At 40.9% G+C, this 27,585-nt stretch overlaps 2 protein-coding genes and 1 non-coding gene across 7 annotated transcripts in view; 2 read left to right on the top strand and 1 right to left on the bottom strand.

The window, feature by feature from the left end:
- LOC117541448 (A disintegrin and metalloproteinase with thrombospondin motifs 16) overlaps window positions 1-13,424 on the top strand; it is a 69,278-nt gene extending 55,854 nt beyond the window's left edge. For all 5 annotated transcript variants that reach the window (XM_034208604.1, XM_034208607.1, XM_034208605.1 and 2 more), the window contains 6 exons: window positions 9,693-9,897; window positions 10,622-10,816; window positions 10,960-11,016; window positions 11,264-11,479; window positions 11,669-11,816; window positions 11,958-13,424. In XM_034208604.1, coding sequence (XP_034064495.1) covers window positions 9,693-9,897; window positions 10,622-10,816; window positions 10,960-11,016; window positions 11,264-11,479; window positions 11,669-11,816; window positions 11,958-12,073 — 937 coding nt within the window. In that variant the 3' untranslated portion in view covers window positions 12,074-13,424. The remainder of the gene's footprint in view (window positions 1-9,692; window positions 9,898-10,621; window positions 10,817-10,959; window positions 11,017-11,263; window positions 11,480-11,668; window positions 11,817-11,957) is intronic.
- A 2,505-nt stretch (window positions 13,425-15,929) lies between these two features.
- On the bottom strand, window positions 15,930-16,001 carry trnae-cuc. Its single transcript has one exon. It is a non-coding gene; the product is annotated as a tRNA-Glu (tRNA).
- Window positions 16,002-16,482: 481 nt separating this feature from the next.
- On the top strand, window positions 16,483-26,928 carry ice1 (KIAA0947-like (H. sapiens)). The gene is made up of 20 exons (XM_034208636.1): window positions 16,483-16,718; window positions 16,911-16,969; window positions 17,243-17,354; window positions 17,472-17,548; window positions 17,643-17,680; window positions 17,801-17,883; window positions 18,041-18,117; window positions 18,233-18,270; window positions 18,375-18,457; window positions 18,557-18,593; window positions 19,207-19,263; window positions 19,367-19,459; window positions 19,605-19,975; window positions 20,537-23,071; window positions 23,595-23,763; window positions 23,936-24,096; window positions 24,382-24,572; window positions 25,496-25,596; window positions 25,708-25,806; window positions 26,135-26,928. The coding sequence occupies exons 1-20, from the start codon at window positions 16,629-16,631 to the stop codon at window positions 26,314-26,316; spliced, it is 4,653 nt and encodes a 1,550-aa protein (XP_034064527.1). The 5' UTR covers window positions 16,483-16,628; the 3' UTR covers window positions 26,317-26,928.
- Window positions 26,929-27,585: the final 657 nt, after the last annotated feature.

Genomic DNA, 27,585 nt, shown 5'->3' with positions numbered 1-27,585 from the left:
GGAATTCCAGTTACCAATTATCTCGTGTTTTATTGTAAGGGGATTTTTTCCTCTGCATTAGAGTGCCAGTGTCTTTTTTTTCCTTCTTGCTCATATGGTTTGTGTCTATTTTGGAACAGGTATCCTAGGATAATCCATGTGATGACCACATAGCTGTCTCTCATTAACTGACAGTGAGCATGTTGACAGACAATATATATATAAAGTCATAGAAAAAGGTGGCCATGTCCCTCCAGGGATTTGTTAGTTCAGACATTTTAAGTTATAATGGCATGCTTGTGGTTCATTGGGTCATCATGTGTACTAATGTGGTGTGTATTATGTGTCATTCCTGCTTTGTTTTCACTGCTATATTGAAGGAAAGCTGGTACTGTGAGCGCAGCGCATCACTGCCAGCTTTACAGATCATTCCCACCCAGGCTAAAAACCTCTGAACTCATGGGGTTGTCAGGCAAAGAGATCACTACATGTTGTGTTAGGATGGCTACACTGTGCTCCACCTACTATACATAGTTAACGGTTTTTATTTGGGTAATTTACGTTACACAGGATCCTTTTACAAACGTTACAACTGTTTAGTAATGTTGAATTAGAGTGCAGTGAAAAAAACACATTTTAACTCATATAAATTACATTGCATTTAGCTGACGCTTTTATCCAAAGCGACTTACAATAAGTACATTCGACCAGGAAGACACAACCTTGAAGAAAACAGAATCATATAAGTACATCAGGTTTCATAGAGCCAAACATTTCAAGTGCTACTCAACTGGCTTTAGGTAAGCCAGTCCTTTATTAGTATAAAAGTGCTTCGTTAATCGTTCTAACGCTCGAAGCGGAGTCGAAAGAGATGAGTTTTCAGTTTGCGCCGGAAGATGTGCAAGCTATCTGCCGTCCTGATGTCAATGGGGAGCTCATTCCACCATCCTGGAGCCAGGACAGCAAACCCACGTGTTTTCGCCGATGGGAACTTGGGTCCCCAGTGCATGACATTAAGGATTTTGGGAGATGGCCCTGTGGGCCATCTAAGCTAATTTACAGATGGCCCTGAGCCCAATAGAGATTGCCCTGAAAAATGCTCGCGGACGAAATGACGCACGAAGGGTTTGGGGGGCCTCCCCAGAACATTTAGATTTTTGCAGGTCTTAGATGCTGTCTGGTGCATTCTCTAGACTGAATTATAAGATGAACCACCACAATATTATATTGTTCAATTTTATTCTTCATTTCACTTGTTTGTTTGTTCTTGTTTGTGTTTGCTCGCTTGCATGCCCTGCATAGCTATAAGAAATACTTAAGTTGTTGATCAAGACACTTTCCATCTGATGAAGGCAAATGGCTTCCCAGATGTAAAAAAGTAGAAAACATTACATTCAGTTATAACTGCCAAAACAAACATTATTTACACTATTAAAAATGTTTGTAATGTTATCTACTGTAAGTTGGTCGAACGAATGCCTCCTCATCCGGAAGCTGACCGAGCAGACCCGAGCAGCAGTCGAGAGGAGCCGAGCCCATCCGCGAAGCACACAAAATGGGACGTCAGAGTTCCCGTTAGCCGGCAAATCTCTTCGGTCAAAATTATTTCCCTTTAGCGCAATACCGCTTCAGTTGCGCCACTTATGTGACAGACAAGAAGAGTATGTGACAGACAAGAATAGTCAACTCTAATGTCTAACACTTAATGTGGAGAAAGAGATGTCCTGTATGGGTTGATTGTGCGTTGATCTGTTGGTAATGCCTCAGGGTTCCGGTGGGCATGTAAACAAATGCATAATGCTGCGCTATACTTTGCGGCCTCACCCGGTTGCATAGCGACACTTATTGTTTAGGTGTCTTTTAATAAGCAGGTAGTCATATCATCTAGAACTAGCTGGATCTGATCGATATGGACATAAACGCGAGTGAAGTCTAATCTGACGGGAGAGAGAGATCAGCTGCTGCTGACGAGTTGATACGCAGCTCTGCATAATCACCTGCAGCGGTGAGCGGAACAAAACACACACTTCAGGTTAGAATATCACACGTAGCTATTTTAATTACCTCTCAAACTACCTAAACTAGTTATAGATATGTTTAGTTTTACTGTCGGGTCACTCATTACTGGATCCGCGAGCTGCATGATACTGGCATAATAGATTGCCCGGTCGGGCAACCAGCAGGTGAGGCTCCATTGCCCGGGCTAAATACTATATGGCCCCGGGCCATCGGGCAGTCCTTAATGTCGAGCCCTGGTCCCCCTCGCAGCGAGGGTGCAGCAAGTCGTTTGGCTGATGCAGAGCGTAGTGCACGCGCTGGGGTGTACGGTTTAACCATGTCCTGGATGTAGGAAGGGCCAGATCCATTCGCAGCATGGTAAGCAAGTACCAGTGTCTTGAAGTGGATTCTAGCAGTTACCGGAAGCCAGTGAAGGGAGCGGAGGAGCGGAGTGGTGTGGGAAAATGTAGGAAGGTTGAAGACCAGACGAGCCGCTGCATTCTGGGTGAGCTGCAGAGGTCGGATGGCACATGCAGGTAGACCAGCCAGGAGGGAGTTGCAGTAGTCAAGGCGTGAGATGACGAGAGCCTGGACCAGAACCTGAGTCGCTTTCTGTGTCAGCTGGGGACGTATCTTCCTGATGTTGTAAAGCGTGTATCTGCAGCAACGGGTTGTAGCAGCGATGTTTGCAGTGAAGGACAGGTTGTTATCTAGGGTCACACCCAGATTCCTTGCAGTCTGAGTCGGGGAAACAACTGAGGTGCCGATGTTAGGTCAAGAGTGGGACAATCTTTTCCCGGAAGGAAGAACAGCTCAGTCTTGTCAAGGTTGAGCTTGAGGTGATGAGCAGACATCCACTGAGAGATGTCAGCCAGACAAGCAGAGATGCGTGCGACGACCTGGGTCTCTGAGCGGGGAAAGGACAGAATTAATTGGGTGTCGTCAGCGTAGCAGTGGTATGAAAAACCATGCGGGCTAATGACTGATCCGAGCGAGTTTGTGTACAGAAAGAAGAGGAGGGGGGCCAAGAACAGAGCCCTGAGGGACCCCTGTAGTTAATTGACAAGGGTCGGACTCAGACCCTCTCCAAGTCACCCTGTAGGTACGGTCTTTGAGGTATGAGGTGAGGAGGGAAAGTGCTGAGCCTGAAACTCCCAAGTTTTTGGAGAGTGCGAAGGAGGATCTGATGATTCACCGTGTCGAATGCAGCAGACAGGTCCAACAGGATGATGACAGAGGAGAGGGATGCAGTTTTGGCAGTGTGCAGTTCCTCCGTGACAGCAATGAGAGCAGTTTCTGTGGAGTGACCTGCCTTGAAACCAGACTGGTGCGGATCCAGAAGGTTGTTCTGATTGAGATAACAGGAGAGTTGTTTAAAGACAGCGCGTTCAAGTGATTTAGACAGGAACGGGAGGAGAGAGACAGGCCTGTAGTTTATAACATCAGACGGGTTGAGAGTGGGTTTCTTTAGGAGAGGGTTTACTCTTGCCTCCTTGAGACTGTTTGGAAAGTGACCAGAAGTTAGAGAAGTGTTGATGAAATGGGTGAGAAACGGGTAGAATATCAGGAGCGATAGTCTGAAGGAGGTTTGAAGGGATAGGGTCCAGAGGACAGGTGGTAGGGCGGGCAGAGGTAATGAGGGTAAGAACCTCGCTTGGAGAGAGAGGGGAAAATGAGGTTAGTGTGTTGGTGGAAGGAGGGTCTGGTGACCCAGCGGTGAGTAAAGGTGAGTCAGAAAAAGAAGAGCGAATATCATCAACCTTTTTTTCAAAGTGAGTAACAAAGTCGCTTGACAGAAGTGAGGAGGGGGGAGGAGCTTTTGGAGGGTCCAAGAGGGTGGAGAAGATGGAAAATAGTTTTTTAGGATTGGAATAGGAAGATTGGATCTTATCTTGAAAGAAAGTGCTTTTTGCCTGAGAGATCGAAGCAGAGAAAGAGGAGAGGAGAGCTTGATAGGTTAGGAGGTCGTCACGGTGTTTGGATTTCCACCGTTTCCGCTCTGCTGCCCTAAGGACGGTTCTATTAGCACGCAGTGCATCATTTAGCCAGGGAGCAGGAGGGGACTGACGAGCCTGCCGAGATGTGAGAGGACAGAGAGAGTAGAGAGGAGAGTTTCTGCAGCAGAGTTTGGAGGCAGGAGTTGGAACGAGTCAGAGGAAGGGAGGGCTGAGAGCACCGATGAGGCAAAGGTAGAGGGGGAGAGGGAACGAAGGTTACGGCGGACAAGTGCAGGATGAGAAGAGATTAGTTTGTTATGTTTGGAAAGGGATAGAGAGAATGAAATGAAGAAGTGATCGGATGTGTGGAGCGGGTTTACAGAGAGGTTAGAAGTAGTAAATCCACTGACTGTCAACTGACAATATGACATAAGTGGTATGTTTCTGTATAACATTTATGTTATTATATATATGAGCTTAGTGGTGAGGCTCAAATTCATAAATGCAGTCCGTTGCATATGCAGACATTTCACAAAACATTTTCAACACAAGCAATAGATGGAAAGGCTCAGTTATCATGGAGAAAGTTTAGATTTGTATCACCCAACTATAATAATTAAAGAATGAAAGGGCATCACAGATATGGTCGAAGCAAAATCTGTCTTTAATGTTCTCATGATTTGTTAAAACAAAGCGTGGCCTTTTTTAAAACTGATTTTTCTGACGTGTCTAACACAGGTATCATATTTAGTAATTATTCAATCAATTTCACTGAGGGGAAGCATGACATTACACTGTCATGCTCCCCCTCGGTTCGGTCGGTTCAGAAAAATCTAATATTTCACCATAATTAAACTTATTTTGTGCACTCTAAAAACGTCAGCATATTGACTTACAAAATGGTCCCAACTAGGTTTGTCAATAATACCCTTGTAAAAATCAGATAACAAATAGGGACATATTACTGTATACATGTATGTATGTGAAACACATGCAGGAGTGTATTATGTTTCTTTGCCCACTTAGAGTGGAACATTGAATTACGTTCTTATTGGTAAAGGAGAGGGCATACATTACGGAGGATATTGGACAAATTTTGCTGACAGTGTTTGTTGGTTTACGCAGAAAGGCCAAACAATTGAAGCTTTATCTGCAGGTTTACAGTGTGTGCTCACACTGTTATTATCTGGTAGCCAGAGACAGTGACTGCTACACTTCCATATGTTTCAGTCAGTACTTAACTGCTTACTCATCCCTCAGGATACTGTAGGTACAACAGATGCTTAATTTCCCCTCAACCTCTACACACACCACACATACATTCTCTTTCAAGGGGCATTGCCTCCCTCTGTTCCCCCCTTGTTCCCCCTCGTTGTCTCTCTCACACACAGAGGCATAGGTGAAGCCTTTGAGGTCAGTTGTGAGACCTTTCTGTCCCACCTCTAACCCCTCCACATACACAGTAAGAGGGTGGCTTCAGGCTCAGCTGTAAACATAACCCTAATGGCCTGGACACTTTGATGTCACGTCTTTTTTTTCTTCTCTGTGACCTGTCCAACCCTGTCTCTCCATAGACCATTGACCAAGTAGCCAGCCAGGGCGAGCTGTCATTCAAACTCAGTAGTGCTGGGGTCATAGCACTTCCAATCTCTCAGCAGGGATTTGTTGGGATATGTTGTAACAAACATAAACACTCTGTCTGCTTCTCTGTCTGTCTGTCTGCCTGTCTTGCCGTATCTAAAAAAGTCACCTATAAATAATAGTAGATATCGATGCTCCTTTTTGATTTTGATTTGTTCCACGCTTCATTTTCTTTCTCTCTCTTTCCTTCTCTCTCTCACATTCCACCACTCTTATAAAGTTACACACACCGACCCTATCAGCATTCTCTCACTAATGGATGTGTTTGTTTACACTGTGTTAAGGGAAGCAGTGATAATGGTGGCTGTAAAGTAATCTCACAGCTGTTAACACTCATCTCCTATCTCCTTTATTATCCACAGCTGGGCCTGCTTTAGGTGTGTGTGTGTGTGTGTGTTCATGTGTGTGTGTGGTGTGTGTGTGTGTGTGTGTGTGGTGTGTGTGTGTGTGTGATGTGTGTGTGTGTCGTGTGTGTGTGTGGTGTGTGTGTGTGTGTGTGTGTGTGTGTGTGCGTGTGTGTGTGTGTGTGTGTGTGTGTGTGTGTGTGTGTGTGTGTGTGTGTGTGGCAGCACTGTGTGAAGACACTTAGAGCTACTATGATCTAAACATCATTTGATTCAGTAAGATGTGACAGATTTTCAGTGTTTGAGCACATACAGTAATACATATATAGATCTATGATGTTAACTGAGAACTGATAGCTAACTAACTGTCTTGGAATACTTTGTTTCACCTCTGAATAAACAGACCTTTTTATGCTATGAAGGAACGTTTATTATTATATTGTTCCTATTGCTTTGTGTTTTATCCTCCAGCCTTTATTTCCATGCTTTTACACTCTGATTACAGTTATTTGCAGCACTGTAATATGGTATTATATACAGATCTCAGATTTCATATTAAACTTCCATAACATGCATATAATATAGTTACAGTACTGATGTGAAGTTGGGGTTTCCAATTATCACATTCATTTGTGTATCCTGCCTTGTTAGAGTTATTTTTCATTGTTTAATCATCCAGAACTGATTTCAGTTGTACTTTTGTGATATCCTGGTATAGTATATAACCTTTTTGTCGAACTAAACTGCAGCATATTGTCCTAGTAAATGTACATATGTTTCTTCATATCACCAAGCATCTGGACAAGTTTTTTTATCACTTTCATACAGTTTGTGGGCCCTACTTGTGCATAAACTGTGAGCAGAGACAAAATATGTGCAGGACCGACCACTAGGTCATATGTGGTCTTCAGTCCATCTCTGCAAGGCTAACTAATCTAAGGCCCTGCAGTTATTTCATTTTGCTGTGTGTGCACCCAACAAGTTGGACTAAGCGGGCATTACATCATGGAAAAAGGTCTCCGGTGCCCGCTCAAATTAAGAGCATGATATCATTCTCTCTCACAGTGTGGATGTGCACTGATATAAACAGAGAAACACCCACACATTGACAAACACAACACACACACAGTGGTAGGGCCATAAACAGTGGTCAGAAGTTATTTAATGCCTCTGGTGGGCAGCTAGACAGCGTCACTTAGAGCCTCTGTGGTCTAAACATTAGACCACAGAGGCTATTTGACACTCTGTCCACAGGACATCTTATCCCCTACGCTTCTGTCCAGAGAGGGTGCTTACTCATCCTCCAACATCCCTACCTTACCTATAACAGTCAAGGCAAAGATCACAAGGTGCTCTATAACTTGAAATGTCATCCATCAGTATATTAAACCAAAGGTCATGCCAGTAGAGTCGCCCAAGTGATAAATCCATAGTATAAGTGAGGCTATTCAGTATCAATTAAAACTCTATAGCACCTTAATCATCTACAAACGTTTAACTAGACATCCTAGATGTGATGTAAAACAGCCAAAATAAGATTACATTAAAAGTGTGTAGGATTTAGGGGGATCTATTAGCAAAAGCTGCGCTTGAATAGTGTATAATTACCTGAAACCATAGATTTTCCTGTGTTTTCGTTAGCTTAGAATGGGCGTTTCACATTGGGATTGGGACCACATTTTCTCAGTGGCCATACCATTGAATTACAAATTGTGGGTCTGTAGATGTTGCTATTGGGCTCAAAAAGACTATTCTCCAAATGCACTAATAACCAGAATAATTGTTATCCATGTGAATTAGTTAGGGTGCTTGCATGTCCTGTACAATTTGAGTATTGAAATATTTACGGAGAAATATAAATAAAGCTGTATTGGATTTCTCTTTGTTGCAGCCAACAGTGCAAGCGTAATATAGTAGTATCTAAACATGTCTCAGCTCTAGAAAGACACGACGGGGCTCTAAATATCGCTGTGACTTTAGATGTTCAACTTTTTTCATGTATTTATGTATTCAATAACATTACATTACATGTCACTTGTTAGATGCTTTTATCCGTAGTGACTTACATACATTCAATACTGTGGCCAATCCCCACAGGAGCAATCTGGGGTGAAGTGTCTTGCCCAGGGACACAACGACATGCTGACTGCAGTGGGACTCGAACTTGCTATCCCGTGATTCAAAGTTCAGCGCACTATGTTCAGCACACTATTCCACTGAGCCACAGCCTCCTTCGCCACGAGGATTAAGCTCCTATCTTTGCACCAAGGGGTCAATAAATATCATGCCATCAAGTTAAATATGTTTAGCGTATGTGTTGATCACTTGGTGAAATGTTTGAAGAAAAATACATCTTTATCCCTGCTTTCCCCTCAGTCTCCCTTAAATCATCCTTTAACGATAGTGCAGCATGTCTAATTCTCTTGACAAGCCATTACATATATGAAACCAGATGGAATTTCCCCATGCACATTTATTTAGATTCCATAGTGTATGTACAGTATAATGCCTTTTAAAGCTAAACTCTTCTCATCCTCCCTATACAACATTCCAGGCAAGTGATGCACCAAATTACCACAAATAAAGTTTAGACTGTTAATATATACAACTCTATGTGCTGACAGCAATGTTTTCCTGGGTTGTTTGGGGTAGAGTGTGTGATGAGGGATTGAGCTGCCTGCACCTTCAGTCTGGGGTCACTTGGGACAAACGCAATGACGTTTTGAGGAAGGGAGAAGGAAGAGGAGGCTCAGGGATTAGAAGACTTATACATGTGGTCGTCTCTAAAAATAACATAAACTATACTGTCCTCATCAGGGTCAGATGATTGTTTGTCTCAGATGAATCAATGCTTGATATATATTTATCCTAAAACAAGCCAAGTTTGTGTTATTGCCAATGTATATACTTGTTAGGAGTGTAAAGAGCAAATGGAGGTAATTACGAAATAAATATGTGGTGATGTTTAGGTTTAGTAGAGATGAGGGCCGAGTTTATGCAAGAAGGGGGTTTAAAACTGTGCAGTGGGGTTTAAGTTACAGTTTTAAAGCCTGACGTTTCGGCTGTTCTGACTTGCCCCAAAGCCACTCAACCATGTAGTGTCTAACACCCTAAAGAGTTAGACCTGCAACGAGATACATGAGAGTGGTGCTTAGTCACAGAGATAGTTATGCCTATTTTCATCCATTTATCACCTCATTATTGGTATTGTCTGCCAATGACTTTTTCTGTGAGAAAGTGTTTTAATACTGACATTTAGTTAAGAGTTACAATATTTAAAGGAATACTTATATGTCAATTAATTGCCCCATTTACCTTGAATTCTTGATGAACATTTTGCCTAACCAAACATCTGTTTACAAGCGCTCAGACACGTGCAGTGTAACCCAAGTCTCATTTGCTCACTGCTTCCCAACACCTGCATTTTTGCTAAAACCCTAATATTTAGTACACTTTTAGTTCGTCCAGACTTGCAATTCATCTAGACTTTTTTATTCCATGTTCCCCATGCGTGAACAAATAATTCAAGGTAACAAGGAGGGAGTAATTTATATACAAATGATTATTTAGTGTGAGAAGTATTGCTTTTAGCATCAGTTATACAATCCCTTGTATTTATATCTCTGAAGAACAATAACCTACAGTGGCCTCTGAAGAAGAGATGTGACACAACACATGGTGTCTTCATCACTAGCCATGTACAGTTATTGTGTCATTTGTGAATACCATGTATGATTAAGTGATTGAGTAGCTGTTCATGTTGACTCAGCCAGCTTGTGTTGTGTTGTCCCAGCTGGTCTGTAGGAGAGTGGGGGGTGTGCAGCCAGGGCTGTGGAGGAGGGGAGCAGACGCGGCAGGTCCAGTGTGTCCAGAGGAGCAGCCAGACTAACGTAGACGCCCTGACCGACTCCCACTGCACCCAGCCCGCCCCACCCAGGGGACAAGCCTGCAACACACACAGCTGCCCGCCAGTTTGGACCGCTGGGCCATGGTCACAGGTGAGCATGTGTAAAAGGGATATGTAAGAATCTGAATTTTCAAGGATCACTGCCGTCGTAGTTCAACACTTAATACAACCACAGCAGGAAATAAAATACTGCACGCTCTCAATTCATCTAAAATGGCTTTACACACCAGCCTTGATAGTTTCACCACATTTATGACAGTGATCTCAGTGGCTTTAAAATATGAATGTTCCCACTGAGACTTTATATGTTTCATTCTCTGTCCAATTCCTATACATTGTGTGTGGTAAGTTGTCTGACTTTTTTAACTGCCATTTTGTCCCAAATGTCCTTAAATACCTGCCACAAGTGCCACAGTTTACTCTCTGGTTCTCTGGTGTAGTGCGTCACCGCCCCACTGTTTCTTGGATGTAGTGAAACTTTTTTCTCAGGCCATGCCAAAAGATGTGTGCTTAGGATCAGAATTAATATTGGGGGAATTCTTTTGTCTACCTCAAAGGAAGTACGAAGGATTTAAAGTACAATAAGTCACTGCATTCATCGGGAATGTGAATATATGGTTGCCATGCTGAATGCTTTCTGTGCAAAGCTGGCTAGTGGAGATATTTGGCCTGTGACATTATTCTATGCTAAAGTCATTTAATAACTACATTATGTCAATTCTTGAATTCATTTAGACAAATCCTGTTATTTATTAGCTTTAAAGCATTTAAGGACGTCAGAGTTGATCATTATCATGTTCTGGTGTATTTGGCAGTGTTCTCGTAAGTGTGGCAGCGGCTTAAGGAAGAGGACGGTGCTGTGTACGAGCACCAACCCAAGTGCCCGTACGCGCACACTGGCAGACAGTTTGTGCTCAGGTCTGCCGAAACCAGCCAATCAAGAATCCTGTTTCATCAAACGCTGCCAGAAACAACGTAAAGTGCAGTGGTTTGTCTCCACGTGGCAAGAGGTAATCCAAGTCCAGTTATACAGCAATATTATATCTTATAAAGCATTCAGCAATGCAGTATGTAAATAATATAACTATTTTTAGCTAATATGAATATGTTCTCTCCATTTCTTCTCTGTTCCTTTCTTTGTTTGTTTGTTCAGTGTTCAGTAACCTGTGGTCGTGGTAATCAAGCTCGCTTCATCAAGTGTGCAGAGAAGGTGTGTATTATATCTGTAATGATGCTGACTCAGATACAGTCAAATATTTGTTGGAAAATTTACTTGAAACAACATTTGTGATCCTGATCCAAATCCTGATTTGTTATAAGTTTGAAATGTTCTTTTCTGTTTTGTATATGAAGTACATACAGTGCTATCATTTTTTCGTTAAGAATTATTTTTTGAGTGCGTCATGTGGCACAATTTATCTTCTTGCTTACATCATTATTTGGTTTCCATAATGCAGGACACAGCAGGAAAATACAGAGAGCTGGCTGCCAAGAAATGCCACCATGTCCCCAAACCCACGGTAGAACTACAGAGGCCATGCACTACAGCTGAATGCCCCATCCGCACCACCCCACCAGTTAACCGATGGAGCACGCATCATCGCACCTATCCACCTAAACCCCTCCCTCAACCTCCGCCTCCAGCAGAATGGCAAACGGCTCCTTGGTCACAGGTAATTTAACTTAGAGAAGGATAAGGTTGTGTTTAATGTAATGTAAGGTTTACTGCATCACATTTGGTTTCTGCAGATAAATGCTTTATAAGTTAATTACATTTTGTGATCGGAGAGAGAGAGGAGGAATTGAATGTGTTATAACGTGGTTCATGACATCAATGATCAAGGTTTCTTCGTACTTTACAGTGCACAGTGACATGTGGAGGAGGAGTGCAGGCCAGGACAGTCCAATGTCTGGTGCAAGGGAAGCCCTCCCCTGGTTGTGCCCTCCATCTTAAACCCTCAATGTCCCAGGCCTGCAACACCAACTTCTGCCCACAATCTGAGAAAAAAGGTACCCAAGCTCATATATTATAATACTAATTGCATGCTTGTGTACAAAGTATTGTTTTCTGTGGTCTGGATGGAGTTCTTTTGAAAAACCCTTGTGAAAAAAAAGCCTTGATAAGTATTTTTTTTTTCTTTTTTCCTCCAGATGTTGCATGTCGGGATTACTTTAACTGGTGCTACCTGGTGCCCCAGCATGGAGTCTGCAACCACAAGTTCTATGGCAAGCAGTGCTGTCAATCCTGTTCAAATTCAAACCTATAATCACATGGAGTGACTCTGTGACGAGACAAATAGGTAGTTAAATAGACAAAAGACTATATTTGAAGTCCATGCTTGAAAAGACTGTTTTTGCTTTAAGCGTGTGGCGAGCACTGACAAACATAGACACTTCAATGGAAGTGCAAGAGAGTTGCAGTGCCCTCTTTCTTCTCTGTGATGCCGGACATCTGGAAACAAGAACTTGATTCCCTACACAGGAATGTGATCAGGACAGTACAAATAAAGGAGATAATTATAAAGAGGAACTAGCAGAATGGGAATCATGATTAAAGTGAATAGGATTGACATATCCAAAGAAAACTGAAGATCTGACATTTTTTTCATTTGAAAAACCCCAGCTTTGTTTATGTACTGTGTGTAAATAAAGAGATGTGTATCCAGGACACCCAACATCTCCCTGTCAACCAAAGGCCAGCGATGGCAGGCCAACAGAGAGAAACTGTCGAAGAGGTTTCAGGCGCTGCCAACATCATGTGATACGCCCTGCTCTGCTCTGCAATTCTTGATTAAATAAATATCTGATGTCTAATAATGAAAAGGGATCATTAAAAAAATGCAGATATGAAAGCAAATATTTTACCCTACGGCCTGATAGAAAACAGACTGAAGATAATCAAAGTGTGCTTCCTCAATAGCTGGACAATAACAGGAAGCTTTGTGTTTTCATTTAAAAGAAAAAAGAAAGGAACATAAAAAAAGCTTTCCTGAGATCGGTCAAGCCTGTGCAATGACTTTCATACTCAATGGTGCTTTATCGATGTCTTCTGTCACACAATCAATGTTAAATCCTCAAGTTTCAGGAAGAAGCAAATTAATTGTGTGACCTGTGTAAAGTATTGTTTGTTTTATTTATTGGCTTTACAATACAGCGTTGCTGGAAGACTGTATTTATAAGCAATATAAATGTGTCATTGTATTACTTACCCTAAGGAAATTATCCTAAGCCCATTACCTTTATATTTTGTATTAATTTCATAGGATTTCATGCTGACAAACTGCACCTTTTTTCATTAAAACATTTATTCCATTGTTGAAGAAAATAAAAAATAAACTGATTTGAATAGCCCATTTCAAGGTCAACATTGTTATCGATCATTACAACAGCTGTTGAGTGTAAGTCAAAAATAATGGCAATAGGTATGAACAAAGAGATCATTACATTGTCCAACATTATTCACAAGTCATGTATTGCATGCTTTGATATGTCACAGAAATAATGCATTACATATTCTTTGTGGTTAAAATCAGTGATAAAATAAACAGCTGATGGCTATTTTAATATGATTCTTTTTTACAATGTAAATGAAAAACAATAAACATGTGTGTCAAGTCAGCATCTCAGCTTCTGTTGATTTATTTCCTTCTTTGCTGCTGGTAGTAAGAGTGAATTTGATCTTACCAGGGAGGTGTGAAACTTTAAATACATTCTTAAAAAAGGTGGAACAGGCTCAGGAAGTGAAACGTGATCCATGCAAACGAGAACCTTTAGCACCCCAATGAAGAAAAGTGGCGCAGTTTATGCTTGGAGAATGCTTAGCTAGGTTAGCTTCCCTCAGATCTTGTTAGTTGCTAGTTTAGCAATGGGTAAACCTGCAAAAATACATTTTGACCACCTGGGGGCAGCGCAGCAAAGACATTATTATCACTTCTAAAAGTTATTGTAGCAAGCAGGTTAGCTCACATATTGCTTTTTAGCTGCTAAATGCTCCACTATGTTCACCAGCTAGTCTCTAAGTGTTTTTGTAGGCAGGAAGAGTGCTGTAGGCAGGAGACATGCAGACATTTCTTTAGAACTATTTTGTTGGGGACAACCGGTGGGGCTCAAATTGAACAAAGAAAAAAATGGTGTTCTTGCAACCAATGAAGCCAAAACAAAGTCAGTGCAGCACAGGCCAGCACACAAGCTAACGGTAATGACCATGAGGTATTCCATTTCAACACGTATGACATCTTGTGTCTGGGCTATACTCTTTCGTCATTTCTCAACAAGTCAAATAGACACAGATGCCCAAAACAAAATCACCATTGTCACTCTCCTCTGGGCAATCCCCTTCAGAGAGAGAGAGAGAGAGAGGGATGAAGAAGAGAAGAAGAGTGTGAGAAGAGAGGGAGAGATTAGTAGAGTGGAAAGGGAGGAGGGAGGGCATACATGTATTTGGTGCTGTCATAGAAAAATGCTGTGAGAAAGGGAGAGAGTGAGCCAGAGGTGGGTAAAGAGAGAAAAGGGGGTTTTCCTCCATGTCAACCACCTCTCTGTAGTTGATTTATAGTTGGTCAGCTGTGGGCACAGTGTTATACTCTGCATGGTTCTGTGTGTGTAGACAATACAAGATGTGCAGATATGCAGAAGGGTTTTATAAATGAATGCCAGTCTGCTGACAAAAGCAACACCACACACACACACAGTCAGATTACTCAAACCCCCCAATCTTCTGGAATGCACTGTCATCAGCCACTCTTCACCTCTGTCAAGTTAAAACGTAATCTTGTGTAGCAGAGACGAGACAACAAATGACACCAATATAGAAAATAAGATGTGTTTTCAAAATGTTGAAATCATGAAACTAAAAACCTAATCATTAGGTTTCACCCTTGTGCCAACATTAAAACCTCTCTTCATCTGGTATTGAATGCCATGTTGTACAGTATTTCTAGAGTTTCCATTGTCTTCTGCTGTCTGTTTGAGTTTCCACCTGCTAATGCAATGCAGCTGCATTGGTAACTGTACACACCTGTATGTGTGAATGCAAATGTGCATGTGTTTCTTTGACAAAATTAGCTAGCCCCGTGAAAAACTGATGACCCATTTTTGTAATAACTCTTCAAACATGAATATCACAATAAGTAGAAATAGTAATAATACAATAATGTCTTGCTTGTGACTGACTTTGTCTTCTATGACTTTCATTAGACAGCAATTGTGTCACCTCACTCAGCTACAGCATCCTCACAAAGGAGGAACTAATCTAACCACACCAGAAGAAAGGGATTAAGAGGATGAAGAATTTTGTTTATGCAAAGATAGAGATCAGACAAAGGCTTGGTTACCTAACATGTCAGGTAACCAAAGAGGTTATCTGTCAGAGAGAGACAGAAAGAGAGAAAGCATGCCCAGCACTCCCCTTTCCACTAAAGAAACTATGCTATCTTCGACTGCATCTGTTTGGAAAGATTTACCTCTTTAGCCTCGGGGCTACACTCTGAAGGTTCATCTGAAGTTACAGGGTTATTATCTTTCCATCAGGATGCACCTACAACAATCCAGCACCTTTAGTTGTTTCCTCTCAGCTATTACAGTCATCGGGCTGTAGACAACTCACTAGCAGAGAAAGGAACACAATGAGCTGGGGCACTTTTCCCAAAAGTCGAAATATATGTACATCCAACGTCTAAACGTACCTTGGCCTTGACTACACCATGTGTATTTCTAAAGATGAAGTTATTTTGAGCCATTACTTCTTGAAGGCCTACTGATTGAAGTGCTGTATGTATGTATGTGTGTGTGTGTGTGTGTGTGTGGTGTGTGTGTGTGTGTGTGTGTGTGTGTGTGTGTGTGTGTGTGTGTGTGTGGTGTGTGTGTGAGAGAGAGAGAGAGAGAGAGAGAGAGAGAGAGAGAGAGAGGCAGATACATTAGGAACACTGTAGCCTGATCTGAACAACAGTTCCCTCTGCTGACTGAAATACAGTCTAACACACAATGCAGCAAATAAACGTGAACATGTTTTCTATTAATCTATTACATGTGGTAGTTACGAAAAACTATCATGAGGTTTACTGCAGCTCACAGTTATCACTTTCAAAATAATATGTAAGGTCTCTCTGGAGCTTCAAAAATGTGTTCCCTGACCGGGAATCGAACCCGGGCCGCGGCGGTGAGAGCGCCGAATCCTAACCACTAGACCACCAGGGACATGTACCACGGCTAGCAGATCCTTAAAAAAATATTATCCAAACTCATACCTTGAAAGTGAACGAAGTGTTTGCGTTGGTCAAGGATTTAATCAATAGAAAGTGGAATGTACTAAACTCACTGAGGTATACTATGCTGGCTACTAAACAAACTATCGAACACCAAACTATGAGCAGAGAGCATGTTATGAGTATAGTGTGTGGAGTGTGTAGGGTCGGGTACTATTCTGCTCCTACTGGCCGGTAAACTGCAGCACGATTTGCTGCATTTGTTTTGCAACGCCCCCAAATGCCATTGTGAACTGCCTGAAGGAAAACAGAAAATGTAGAGAAACATCATATTTTTGCCGACATCAAATCAAACGCATATATTAGTTACACATAATTAGAAAACTGACCATAATTTGAAAGGGGTTGCACCGTAGCAATTAATAATACATGTTATGTTAACCGGCATTTCACAAAGCTTCCCATGTGGGGTCCTGATTTGGGTCCTTGGTCAACGTGGGAGACGCGAAAAATGTGTTTATTTTGAACCTGTCTGGAGTTTCTACTGAGTGAATTTGTTCCTCAATTTATTGTCTATGATATTAAAGATTGTGAGGGTTTCGGGAAAACCTGTCTTACCATGATGCCAAGGGACAGTCAGTCCAAAACGGCAGCAATCGCCGCGGACGCGACGGTTGGAAACTGTCAAAACTGCTCTGTTTTGCACCAGGTCAGATTATCCTTTTATGACCGAAAATTCCATTCAAAAGTTGTGTTTGATCTTTGTAAAGGGGAAATAAACAGTCTGCGATTTTGTGACGTGAACGTTTGATTCCTAAACTAAATATCAGTTTAGGGGAACGTTGTTGGTAATAATAAGTGTGGTTGTTTTTGTTTTGTGTCTTCCTGTCTCCTACTACAGAGCCTAACCGAATACGTGTCGTCATTTCTGGCTCTGAAACAGAGGATAGCGGTTTCTGAGTGAGTAATAAATGCATTATTATTGCCATGGTGATTTGCAGCAAATACATTTTAGTTAGCTATCGGTGACATTTGGACACTGGGGGAACTGGGGGTTGGTCACTTTACAAGGTGTAATCTAGCAACACATAGTAGTAATAATGTGTTCGGACTAGTTTAAAGGGAATGTTTACCAAAGGAACAAGACTCTTATACAAAAGGTGACCTCAGAGTGCGAAATTACATAAAGAATCTCAATAAATGCATAGTTTATTATGTTCATGTGTTACGCAGTGACGCAATTGGACTTCAACAACAGCTGGAAGAGCTGCAGATCAGATTGGTTACTCTGGAGGAAAAGACGGCCGATTATGAATCTTTGCAAGCAGAACTTGAGGAAAAGAAGGTATGCTCTTTCTTTGTAGAGTGTAATTTACACTCTATATGTTTTCTCAACCTTTTCACACACTTAGTTTTGTTGTTTGTATGCCGTGTGTGATATTCTCTGTTTATTTTTTTCAAGGTTGCTCTTAAGACCTTTGGGCAGATTTATGAGGAGATGGAAAAATTGAAGCAGGAAAATATCAAGATGATGGCAGAGTAAGGGATTATTTTTAATTTTAATCATAACAGTGCCAATAAATATATTATAATGGAATTATTTTATGTTAATTTTATTGTTCACATTGTTCAGGAACGAGAAGCTTGAAGACCATCTTAAGGATGTGAAAGGTACTTCACATCCTATCATTTGTACCACTACAAAGTTGCAAAACTTTGAAATAATAATCTGTTTATAGATGTTTTAAATACATCACTGATTCTTTGCTAAATTGTCTTTCAACCTTATAGAACTGACAGAAACACAGTCACTTGAGAATGCTCTACTGAAGAGGGAAAAAGCTGTAGTAGAAAATGATCTGCTGGAAACACAGGTAAGAAAAAACGGTCTCTGCACTTGAGTCAATTAAATGTGCTGTATCATCACTGACGATCATTTAGAACCATTGTTTTTCAAAAAGCTTTATTCATAGTTTAAAGGTAGCTCAGGAAAATGTATAATCTTTGCACATTTAATGTTTTACCTTTCAGACCTCTTTGAAGAAATCTCAGGCAAAAGCAGATCAAGTTGAAAAATTGATAGAGGAGAACGCCAAGACAACAAGCATGTAAGAACTGGCTTTTCCCATTTAGTCCTTTGCAAACCTTGTTTGGGTTGTTTGTGAGAAACGTATTCTAAAACAAATGATGCTCAAAGGTCCCATGTTGTTTTCTGATCCACAGAAAGGGAAGCCTTGAGAATAAAGTTAGGCTGCTTGAAGGTTGGTATCAAAAATGTATTTTACACCACATGAAACAATTATTTAATGTTCCTAATGATTTTATTTTGGCTGTTTAACTATACATATTTCTGTCCATATTTAAGACTCGGTTTGCAAACAGAATCATCAAATATCCCATCTGACCAAAGAGAAGATCTTGCTAGAGAGCGATATTGATGACCTCCAGGTGCAGTAATCATCTTTGTAAAAACTGCACATTTGTGGGGGTAATTTTCAAAGTTATTACACAGACATTTCTTTGTGTTAAATTTCAATTACTTTACAGGTGAGGATGAGGAAACTGGAAAGAGAAAGGTGCAAAGGTAAGTAAGAAACAGCTTCATTTACAAATACATTGTTACAACGAACGCTTACTTTGCTGCAGTCAGATATTGGTTCTTCCAGAAGTTAGGTTTTCAGTTAACAAAAAAACAAAAAATGATTCCAAATTACCAAACGTTTTTTAAATTAAAGGTGAGTTTGAGAAACCGGCTGGAGATACACTTTTTGTTATATTCCATGGAATGCTCTTAACATCCCGTTAGCAATGAATATCTGAAGTGCTTTGACAAAAAATCCATAAAAAAAAGTCATCTGTGGAAGCCGTAGTACTGTAAAAAGCACGACCAATCATCTGAGCCGGCCCGGCTAAAATAACTGGATGGCCTACCTGCCTGTCAGCCTTCCATCTGTGCACAAACTTATCTCGTGCCCTCATTGGTCATGTGCGCGTTCGTGTGTGTTGGAGGAGGGGCTCTGTAAGGAAGTGGCAGATTTTTTTCCGGCTGTGTATTTTCAAATTCTAGCTCACTCGAGCTGGTTTCTCCAAAATGACCTACCCCACCTTTAAGAGTCAAAGGGCCTTTTTTAACAAAAGTGCATTTGATCTATATAATGGCAAAAACTTTATTCTGACTTTAATTTTCCATTTGACAGATTATAGGAGTACATCAACTCAAGCAAGTGCACCGAAGGAGCCTAAAGTAGACAAAGGTATGCAGTCAGCTTCAATTATGATTTATTACATTAATTTAAGGATCATATGCTTTGTCTTTATTAGTTGTGCAGCTTGTGATTGATTGCGTCTGCTTTTCAGAAAAGTTCCAAATGCTGCTACAGGATTTATGGGCATGTGTGGAACCTCAGCAGCAGAACCCTGTCAACCTGATACATTACCAAACCTCTCCAGGTGAGGCATCATTAAGCTATGTTGTATAAATGTCTGAGACAGAACTCAACAAGTCTCTCACTTTTGAATCGCTTTTGCATTTATATTTGTAATTTCCCCCATTTAATGCATTCGTGGCAATCCTTTTTATTCTTGTACATTTCAGAGTCAAGATCCAAGGAGGTTCTACCAAGCCCCCCACAAAACAGACTGCACTCTCATCTGAAGAACGCATCCCAGTCCCCTTCTCATAAGATCAGTCAATCCGACAGTTCCCCTGTGCAAACAAAAGCCATTTTTACACTGTTAAAAAACTCTCCTCATAGGCAGAAAGACATTAAGCATCAAGCATCGCTGCAGTCACCAAGTACCAAGAAACCAAAAAACACTCCCAAAAAGAGCAAGTCCAAGGAGCACAAAGCTGAAGAGTCGTCTTCTGACTTTGGAAGCTCAGAAGTATCTTTGGGGCAGATACTGGCATTGTTCAAACCAGTGCTTCCCTGCATTTCACCTATACCAGACGAAGTGGAAAATCAGGTACATTTTCATATGCATTTTCTCAAAAATAATACCAACTAATGTGCAGTTTTACCTGTTTTTATGTAAGTGCAAATTGCTGTGTTAAAAGGTCTGTATGCACAATGCAATATTTTTTATTAAAATCAGAGTCAATTAAGAATTTTAAAAGAAAGTCACAGAATATGGAATAGGTAGAGATAAAACCACTTTTAATACAGTACTTTTACATCAACTACTAGGTTAACTTATCCTTAAATATGTCAAAACCTTATATAATAGTATTTGTAACTGAACTAGTACTTTTTAGATATTGTGTTATTTTCAATCAAATGAATTATGATCAATTAAGAAAGGAACAAAGGTCTGGCTGTTGTTGTTTGTGAATATACATGTGATTTATATATTTAAAAATGACAGATTTATTATGTTAAGAAAATCACAATTTGGTCCCTCAAAGCTCCTGTAATGTCATTGCAAAGTGGTCAAAAAAGCACTGTTATATTTTCTGCCGTTTGATTCTCCTGGTCAATTTCAAAGTGGTGGTTGTATCTTATAACACATCTGTGTTTTGTCTTTCAGGATGCAGAAATGGAATCGATGGAGACAACAGATGGGGAAAAGGAAAACCATCCCAAAATCTCTGATGACTCTGTTCCTTCTCAACAAGAAGAGTCCTTACTCATCACAACATCTGGAACAAGACCCTGTCTAAAACCTTCTGCACTACAGAGAGAGGAAAAGGTAGACTTGCCAGTAGTCACAAGACAGGAAGTGGAACACATTTCCAATGAAAATGACTCCAAAGACTCGGGACTAAATATGTTGAGTCGCGTCACTGAAGTGAAGGTCAAAAGCATCACAAATGCAAAGGAATTGCAGAATGAGCACAAGCCGTCAGCCGTGCAGTTATCATCAACAGCTTCTTCTTCTGCTCCTACTTCTTTATCTTCTTCTTCTGCTTTTTCTACTTCTTTATCCTCTTCTTCTTCTACTTCTTTATCCTCTTCTTCTTCTTCTTCTACTTCTTTATCTTCTGCTTCTTTATCTTCTACGTCACTCTTAGCCGTTGTGGTTGAGGATGCCTTGTTGGCTACTGAAAGTGATGAGCAAGCCAACAGTGGTGCCAATAGTATTCCTGAAGGTGAAAATGCAAAGGAAGTTCAGTCAGATACAGGTGAAAAGATTGAGGTCGACACAAGCCCTGGTGATCTTACTGATGCTAAAGCAGTCCTTCCTGAGGTTGGACAGTCCCCCAGAAGGAAGGATACAACTGTAATCTCTGAAGAAACAGTTGATGTTCAGCCAGTTAATTCCTCAGTTACCTCCTCAATAATCATTGACTCTGTGAGAGTTGCTGAGGTAACAAATACAGAAAAGGGTTCCGAACTTGGAAAAACTCTCCAGGACTCTAGTGATCTGGAACAGGGCAGTCAAGATGTCTTAGCACCCCAGGAGAATAGAGGCTGTGTGGGCCATGACACAGATGTGCCAGACGATAAACCCTGTTTGTCAATCAGCGATGACGGCCTCAGTAGTGCCACAAGTAAAAATGTTGAAGGAAAGCTTGAAGAGGATGCACCCATTAAACCTCTTGGGGAGGAAAGTGGGAACGAAGCACTAGGAACTGGTGGAATCACTGTAGCAGCTTCTGTCTCTGAATCAAATGGTGATAATAGATCTACGCCTCTTCCACTGTTGAAGATGGAAGATGACAAAACACAAGCTGACCAGGAAACTGGTAAGGCAAATGTTGCAACTACTGCAAAAAAGGGTGTTGACATAGACACATTCAACTGTGAAAAACTAGCAGATCAAGGCTCTCCCCTTTCTAACTTAAAAGAGGCTGGTAACTCTGAATCTATGAAGGATAATATACAATCTATGTGCAGGCGATTAAGTCCTTCATGTCTGATTCCCACTATAGAATTGCAGGCTTTGGACAAAGACCCAACACCAGAAACCCAGATAACAACAAACAAAGAAACTGTAGCACTTCAGGACAGCAAAGACGCAAGTCACCTTCAAGTGAAACAAAATATTGTTCGCACTGTTAGATCTACTCTGTCATTAAAAAGTGATACTAGCACAAATGAATGCACAAAAGTTACTGAAAATCAAAGCCCAGTTGTGATCCAAGAGGAAGAACCTAGCCCAGTGGCATGTTCCACTACGGCTCAGTCACCAGGATGCATAGGCCAAGTTCGCTCTGCGATGGGCCCTCCGCTTCCTCGTCTCCTAACACCTCTGAAAACACCTCCAAAGGCGGGCAAATCAATCAATCCAAGGCAGGCTATTGGTAAACTCTCATTTCCCTCGCCCATGGAGAGATCTGTTTCGCCTTCCACTCCTGTCCAGGCGCACTTGACTCATAACAGTCGGCAGCTGAGATCCTCTTCACTAAACAGTCCACTCCCTCCGAATGGAGTCCCCTCCTCTCCACTACAGTTCGATTCCGCCACTCCAAAACATGCCGTGCCGGTCCCAGGTCGCCTACCCTCTACGGCAATGAACTCCTCCCCGTCATCTTCCTCCAGTCCATCTCAGGAGAACTCCATGAGGATCTTTGACACCATGTACCCGGAGCTCTCTGCCCACGCCCGGACTTTGAGCATTCTCAGAGGGAATGTTGGGCTCAGCATGTGTTCATCAGAGAGTGGGACGTTACCCACAACAACCAACAGTCAGATGTCTTGCTTTAAGACGATTAACTCCACTTCGACGGCCTTCACCAAGACTGAGATGAGACGAGAAAAAAGACAGGCCGTCAGTTTGCTTCAACCTAAAAGCAGTAAATGTCTCAAGCTAGATAACTGCTCTCCTACTGTCAGCCACAAGCAGATGCTTTCCTCCTCCTCCAACAGTGGAGTGGAGGCCACCTCAGCCCAGACTCTGAGTAGCCAACAATGCAAACCAAAGACAGCTTTACCGTCCCATGAAGGTGGAGAACCGGCAAAGCAAAATCTTATAGCTCACCTTTTAAAGAAGATTGAAAACCAGTTTTTCGATCTACTGCCTGTGATCCAGAGCCATTTGTATGTTGGTAACCTGTCCAAAAAGCCTGTCTTGAGAGACGAAGAGAAGGAGGTCATCTCTGAGATTTGCCAAAACAGCTTGGTGAGTAGACTTGTTTATTCGGCCTATGTATTTCAGTTGTTTTCACTCTTGCCGTTCATCATTTATTAATTTGACCGTATGACTTAGCATTTTTTTGCTGCAAATATACTGCAAGTAACACTTGTTACTTACTAGTAATCGCTCTGAGGTTTTTTGGTACCATGGATTTGATTTTAAATGTCAAGTGTTTTTATCTGCATAATTGAATTAAAGAAAAAAAGGTATTGGTAGGCTTATCTTACTGTATGCAATTGTAGTTTAAAACAGTGTTTTTGTATATACAATTGGTTCCTTCCCATTAGTCATTTAGTTCTGAATAACATGCCCTTTGAGTAACTTCTTTATTGTTCACTTAAGAAAAAAGAGACTGAATGTCAATAACCCAAACAAAGGCTCTTGTGTAGCTCCTGACAAATACAATATCTATGTAAATGCAAACGCCTGCTAATAGCTCATACGATGTATTTGTTTAAAAATGTGTCCATGTGAATGAACTTTTTGTGCATGTTTACTCTCTCTTCAGCTTAACACGGGTGACATGATTTTGGCCATCCTGGAAAAGTTGAAAGAGGGGAAAAAACATCTGAACAGTAACCACATACAGGCACTCTGTAGAGTCCACACAGGGATCTGTAGACAGACAAGAGACTGGGAGAAAGCTCACATCCTGGCACACAGCATTCTCACAGAAGGTTAGCAATTAACGTTCTACCGTATTTAACCTCGTACATACTTTTGCAAATGTATTTTTACTTAATTGCTTCTCTCAACTGTAAAGGCTGTCTTCATTGCTCCTACATGCACCACTTAAGCTTCACTTTAAATTAAGATGTTTTTTTCCATATTGTGTCTTTCTTACTGCAGATTTCCCAGACTGTGCTAAGATGATTTTGTTCATGGTGACAACATGGCCCAAAGTACTCTCACACAGTAGTTCTCTGTGCCAAGCTATACATACTGTCACCAAACTGAAAGCAGAAGAAAAGCTCCTCAGCTGCCTTTCAGCATACCTTGGTTGGGAAAAGGTATAGTATTTGTAGAGATCGAGTTCTCCAGTTGTATACTTATTTTACTCAAATCTAGCTTGTCAAATGTATATCCTCTGACTTTTAAAGGGGTGACCGGTGAAAACATTGCTATTTATTTTTAATTCATTTAAAATGTAGATAATTGTGATGGCATTTAAGTTTAATAAATTGTTTGGGCCCTGACCTTTGTGACCATAGTTTAGCCAGATCACTGTTTTTACCAAATGTCTTATTTCCCAATTGTATCCCTTTTTTAAATCTAATCTCCTTTTATCACTGCAGAGTCCTCCCTGTGAAATTGAGACGCTGATCTCCAGAACGCTGTCTGATATTCAGTCAGGGTCAGGCATGTCTTTCACTAAACACAGTCGCTACGGGCAGGACCTGGGGACTGAGGCCTGGCAGCATGTCTTAACTCTGCAACTCCTCTGTTCACACAAGAAGTGGAAGTGGACCTATGATCATTTATTGGGGTATGTTATTTGTTCTGACTTGAAGATACATACACATATACACATAGTCTTCCAAACAAAATCTAAATAATCTGTGTGAAGCTGACCATTTTCTGTAAACAGGCATCTACTGTAACCCTGTGCTAATCTGTAGTGATGGGAATTATGGCTCTTTGAAGGGAGCCGGATCTTATGGCTCCGTTCCTTTCAAAGAGCCGTTTTTTAAAAGGGGGCGGGGTTACTAGGTTTATCTGCAAAATAATCACCAGGATAATGATTGACTGTATTGCCAGACCTTATGTCAATAATCTGCATTCTAAACATGACACAAGGTGGCGCCATATCCATGTCATTCATGTCAGTGAATGTACTACTTTGAATTTACCCTCTGTATGTGTTAAGTAAATAAAGTTGCCTTGCCTTGAATGAAATTCACGCAACTCTTAATATTAAATACTGTGTTTTTAAGTGGCGATGGAGATTATTTGTTGACCCTGCTTTAAAGGATATTTTGCCTTTACAAATGGTGCGCTTTATCACTGCCTGGGTTTTGGTTGAAGTGCATCCAAATGCTGCTGCGTTTTCGCGTTTGGCTCATTTTCCATCCGAAAAACACGTCGTCTACCTGTCCTGTACCACTTTTTATGACTTCTCTCTCTCGCGTATTCCGCTAAGACCCACCCCACCTCACTCCTCGTGCTGAAACCTACCAATCAGAGTAGGGGCGGGTCTTCACAGAATACTTTTAGGGAACAAAATCAAGCTTTTTAAAGGCGAGTGGATTTTGGCAGGCAGTAAGTGCGGACCAACGATTGAACGATAACAAGAACGGCTCTCACCAAGTACGACTCGTTTCCCCTCGTTCGTACCAAAGACCCGTTCAAAATAATCAGCTCGTTCGCGACCGACACATCACTACTAATCTGTTGATTCTGCTTCGACAGCAAGGAGTTGTGGCCACTCATGAACACCTGGGTGACACAGCCCAGAGATCAACAAACTCCTGTCTCTGATTTGACCGTCGCCACTGTAGTCCGACTCATTGGTGGGTTTTTTTTTTTTTTTTGAAGGTTACCATAACCTGAATCAAGTGTAATTAATTGATAGCCTAGGGATTACCAAATTGAAAATGGTATTGTTTTTCCATTTAATATAGGACGCCTCGGTCAACTTGGAATGGAAGACAGGAATTCTTCCTCACTGGTAACAGTAGCCAACGTCATGAACGCGTTTGGAAGGCACGGACAGACTGAAGGTATCTATGTGCTCAGAGTGCTGTCCATTTCCCAAGACATGCCTTTAGTTGGTCATAATTTTTGTTAACACTAATGTAGTTTTCTTTCTATTTTGAGTATTTACACGTGTATTTACATGTGCATTTTAAACAGATTCCAGTGTATATATATATATATATATATTATCCTGGCATTTAAAAATAAAAAGCAGTCCAGTAGATGTTTTTCCATTCAAAAGCCTCTTTTTTAAAGTTTTTAATTTTGTTCACATTTTGCCTTTTATTTATAGTACAGAAGAGATACAGAGGAAATTAAGGAAGTTTAATCTCATAATGTTTTTTCCCCCAGGTGTGCCATGGGAGGTCCAGTTGGCCGCCATCTACTGCATCTATGACCTGTCTCCCTGCAACCCCAAACAAGCCCTGGATGCCCTGGCAGGGTGGAGAGGAGAAACGTTTCACAGCGTCCCTCCTGCAGTCACCAGCTGCATTAACCAGTTAGCTTCTATCTGCAGACAAGTCAAGAGTTGAGAGACACAAATGCTATACAGTTTGCATGTCAGTTTGTACACTTTTTTTTTTTAATGAAAAATTCCAACTATGCACCTACATTTGTATGTAAACTTGCTGACTGGCAGCCTATGGTAGAGCTGTTAACCGTTTGGGCACATAAATGTTCTCAAATTGGTTTGGTGCTACTCCTCACAAAGGAGTTCTTGAAGTTCATTGTAAGCCTTTAAATTCAAATATGCTGAAAGACAGTTCAGACAAATGTTTTAGTTTGTGTTTTGTATTTGCACTTCTACTTTAAAATGAATACATTTAAATGTACTCTGATTTTGTAGCAAATGTTTCCTCAATGTTACTGGACACATTTAACATTTGTTTTTTAAACTGTACACACCCTGTCATAAATGTACCGGCATGAATCACTGCAATCTTTTTGCTCAGGTAATGCTCTCAAATATTGTAAAATATGTGTTCTGGTTAAACTGTGGCCCGGTTTTATATAGTTTCTTCATTTGTAAATATGAGGATTTGATGTTTGTATGAATGAAAAGTAAGATTGCCCGAGCTCTGTACAGTTTAAAGTTTCAGAGGTTATTTAACTTTTTCAAATAAAAAAATTCAACATAATGAACATAAAATATTTGGTTGCATTTACTCCTCACTTGCCCAAATGAAATTCATTATAAAGCCATGCAAATTGCGTTCTGGGCCTTGGTCTACAAACTTAATATAGCCTACTGACCTAAACTGCATGCTTATCCTAAATGAGAATAAGTCATTTATAAACTTATAATTATTGGGGTGACATAACATTATCATTTGAATACAACATTTTGATAGAGGCAGTGATAATTGATCCAGACACATTTTTAAAAACGATCACGTTTATTCTGCCCGGTCTGATCTGTGCAACATAATGGCTACAATTTCCGGACGTTGCCTTCAAAATAAAAGCCCACAACACATTTGATACGTATTTACATTTGAATAAATGTGTCTTAGAGCAAATTGCAGGATTGTAAAATCGTGTAGAGACGATTTATGTTATGACTTAAAATGCTTTTAAGAAATCCTGAATGAGAAATTGGTTTTAGACAAGATTTAGGAATATGGAGTAGGAGAGTTACACTTTAACAACCTATCCTATATCATCTATAAAGTATATGTTTTTTAATGTGATTTAATGTGACTGCTTTGTATTTTTTCTTATGTTGTGTGTTGTTAATATGAGTTTCCAAGGGGTGGGTTCATTATTACGTTTAACTTCCGATGTGTCCGGCCTGTGTTTGG

Source organism: Gymnodraco acuticeps, unplaced genomic scaffold, assembly GCF_902827175.1.
Source record: "Gymnodraco acuticeps unplaced genomic scaffold, fGymAcu1.1, whole genome shotgun sequence".
NCBI lineage: Eukaryota > Metazoa > Chordata > Actinopteri > Perciformes > Bathydraconidae > Gymnodraco > Gymnodraco acuticeps.
Note: the sequence above shows the minus strand (reverse complement) of the source record. Positions and strands in the feature narration are given on the sequence as shown.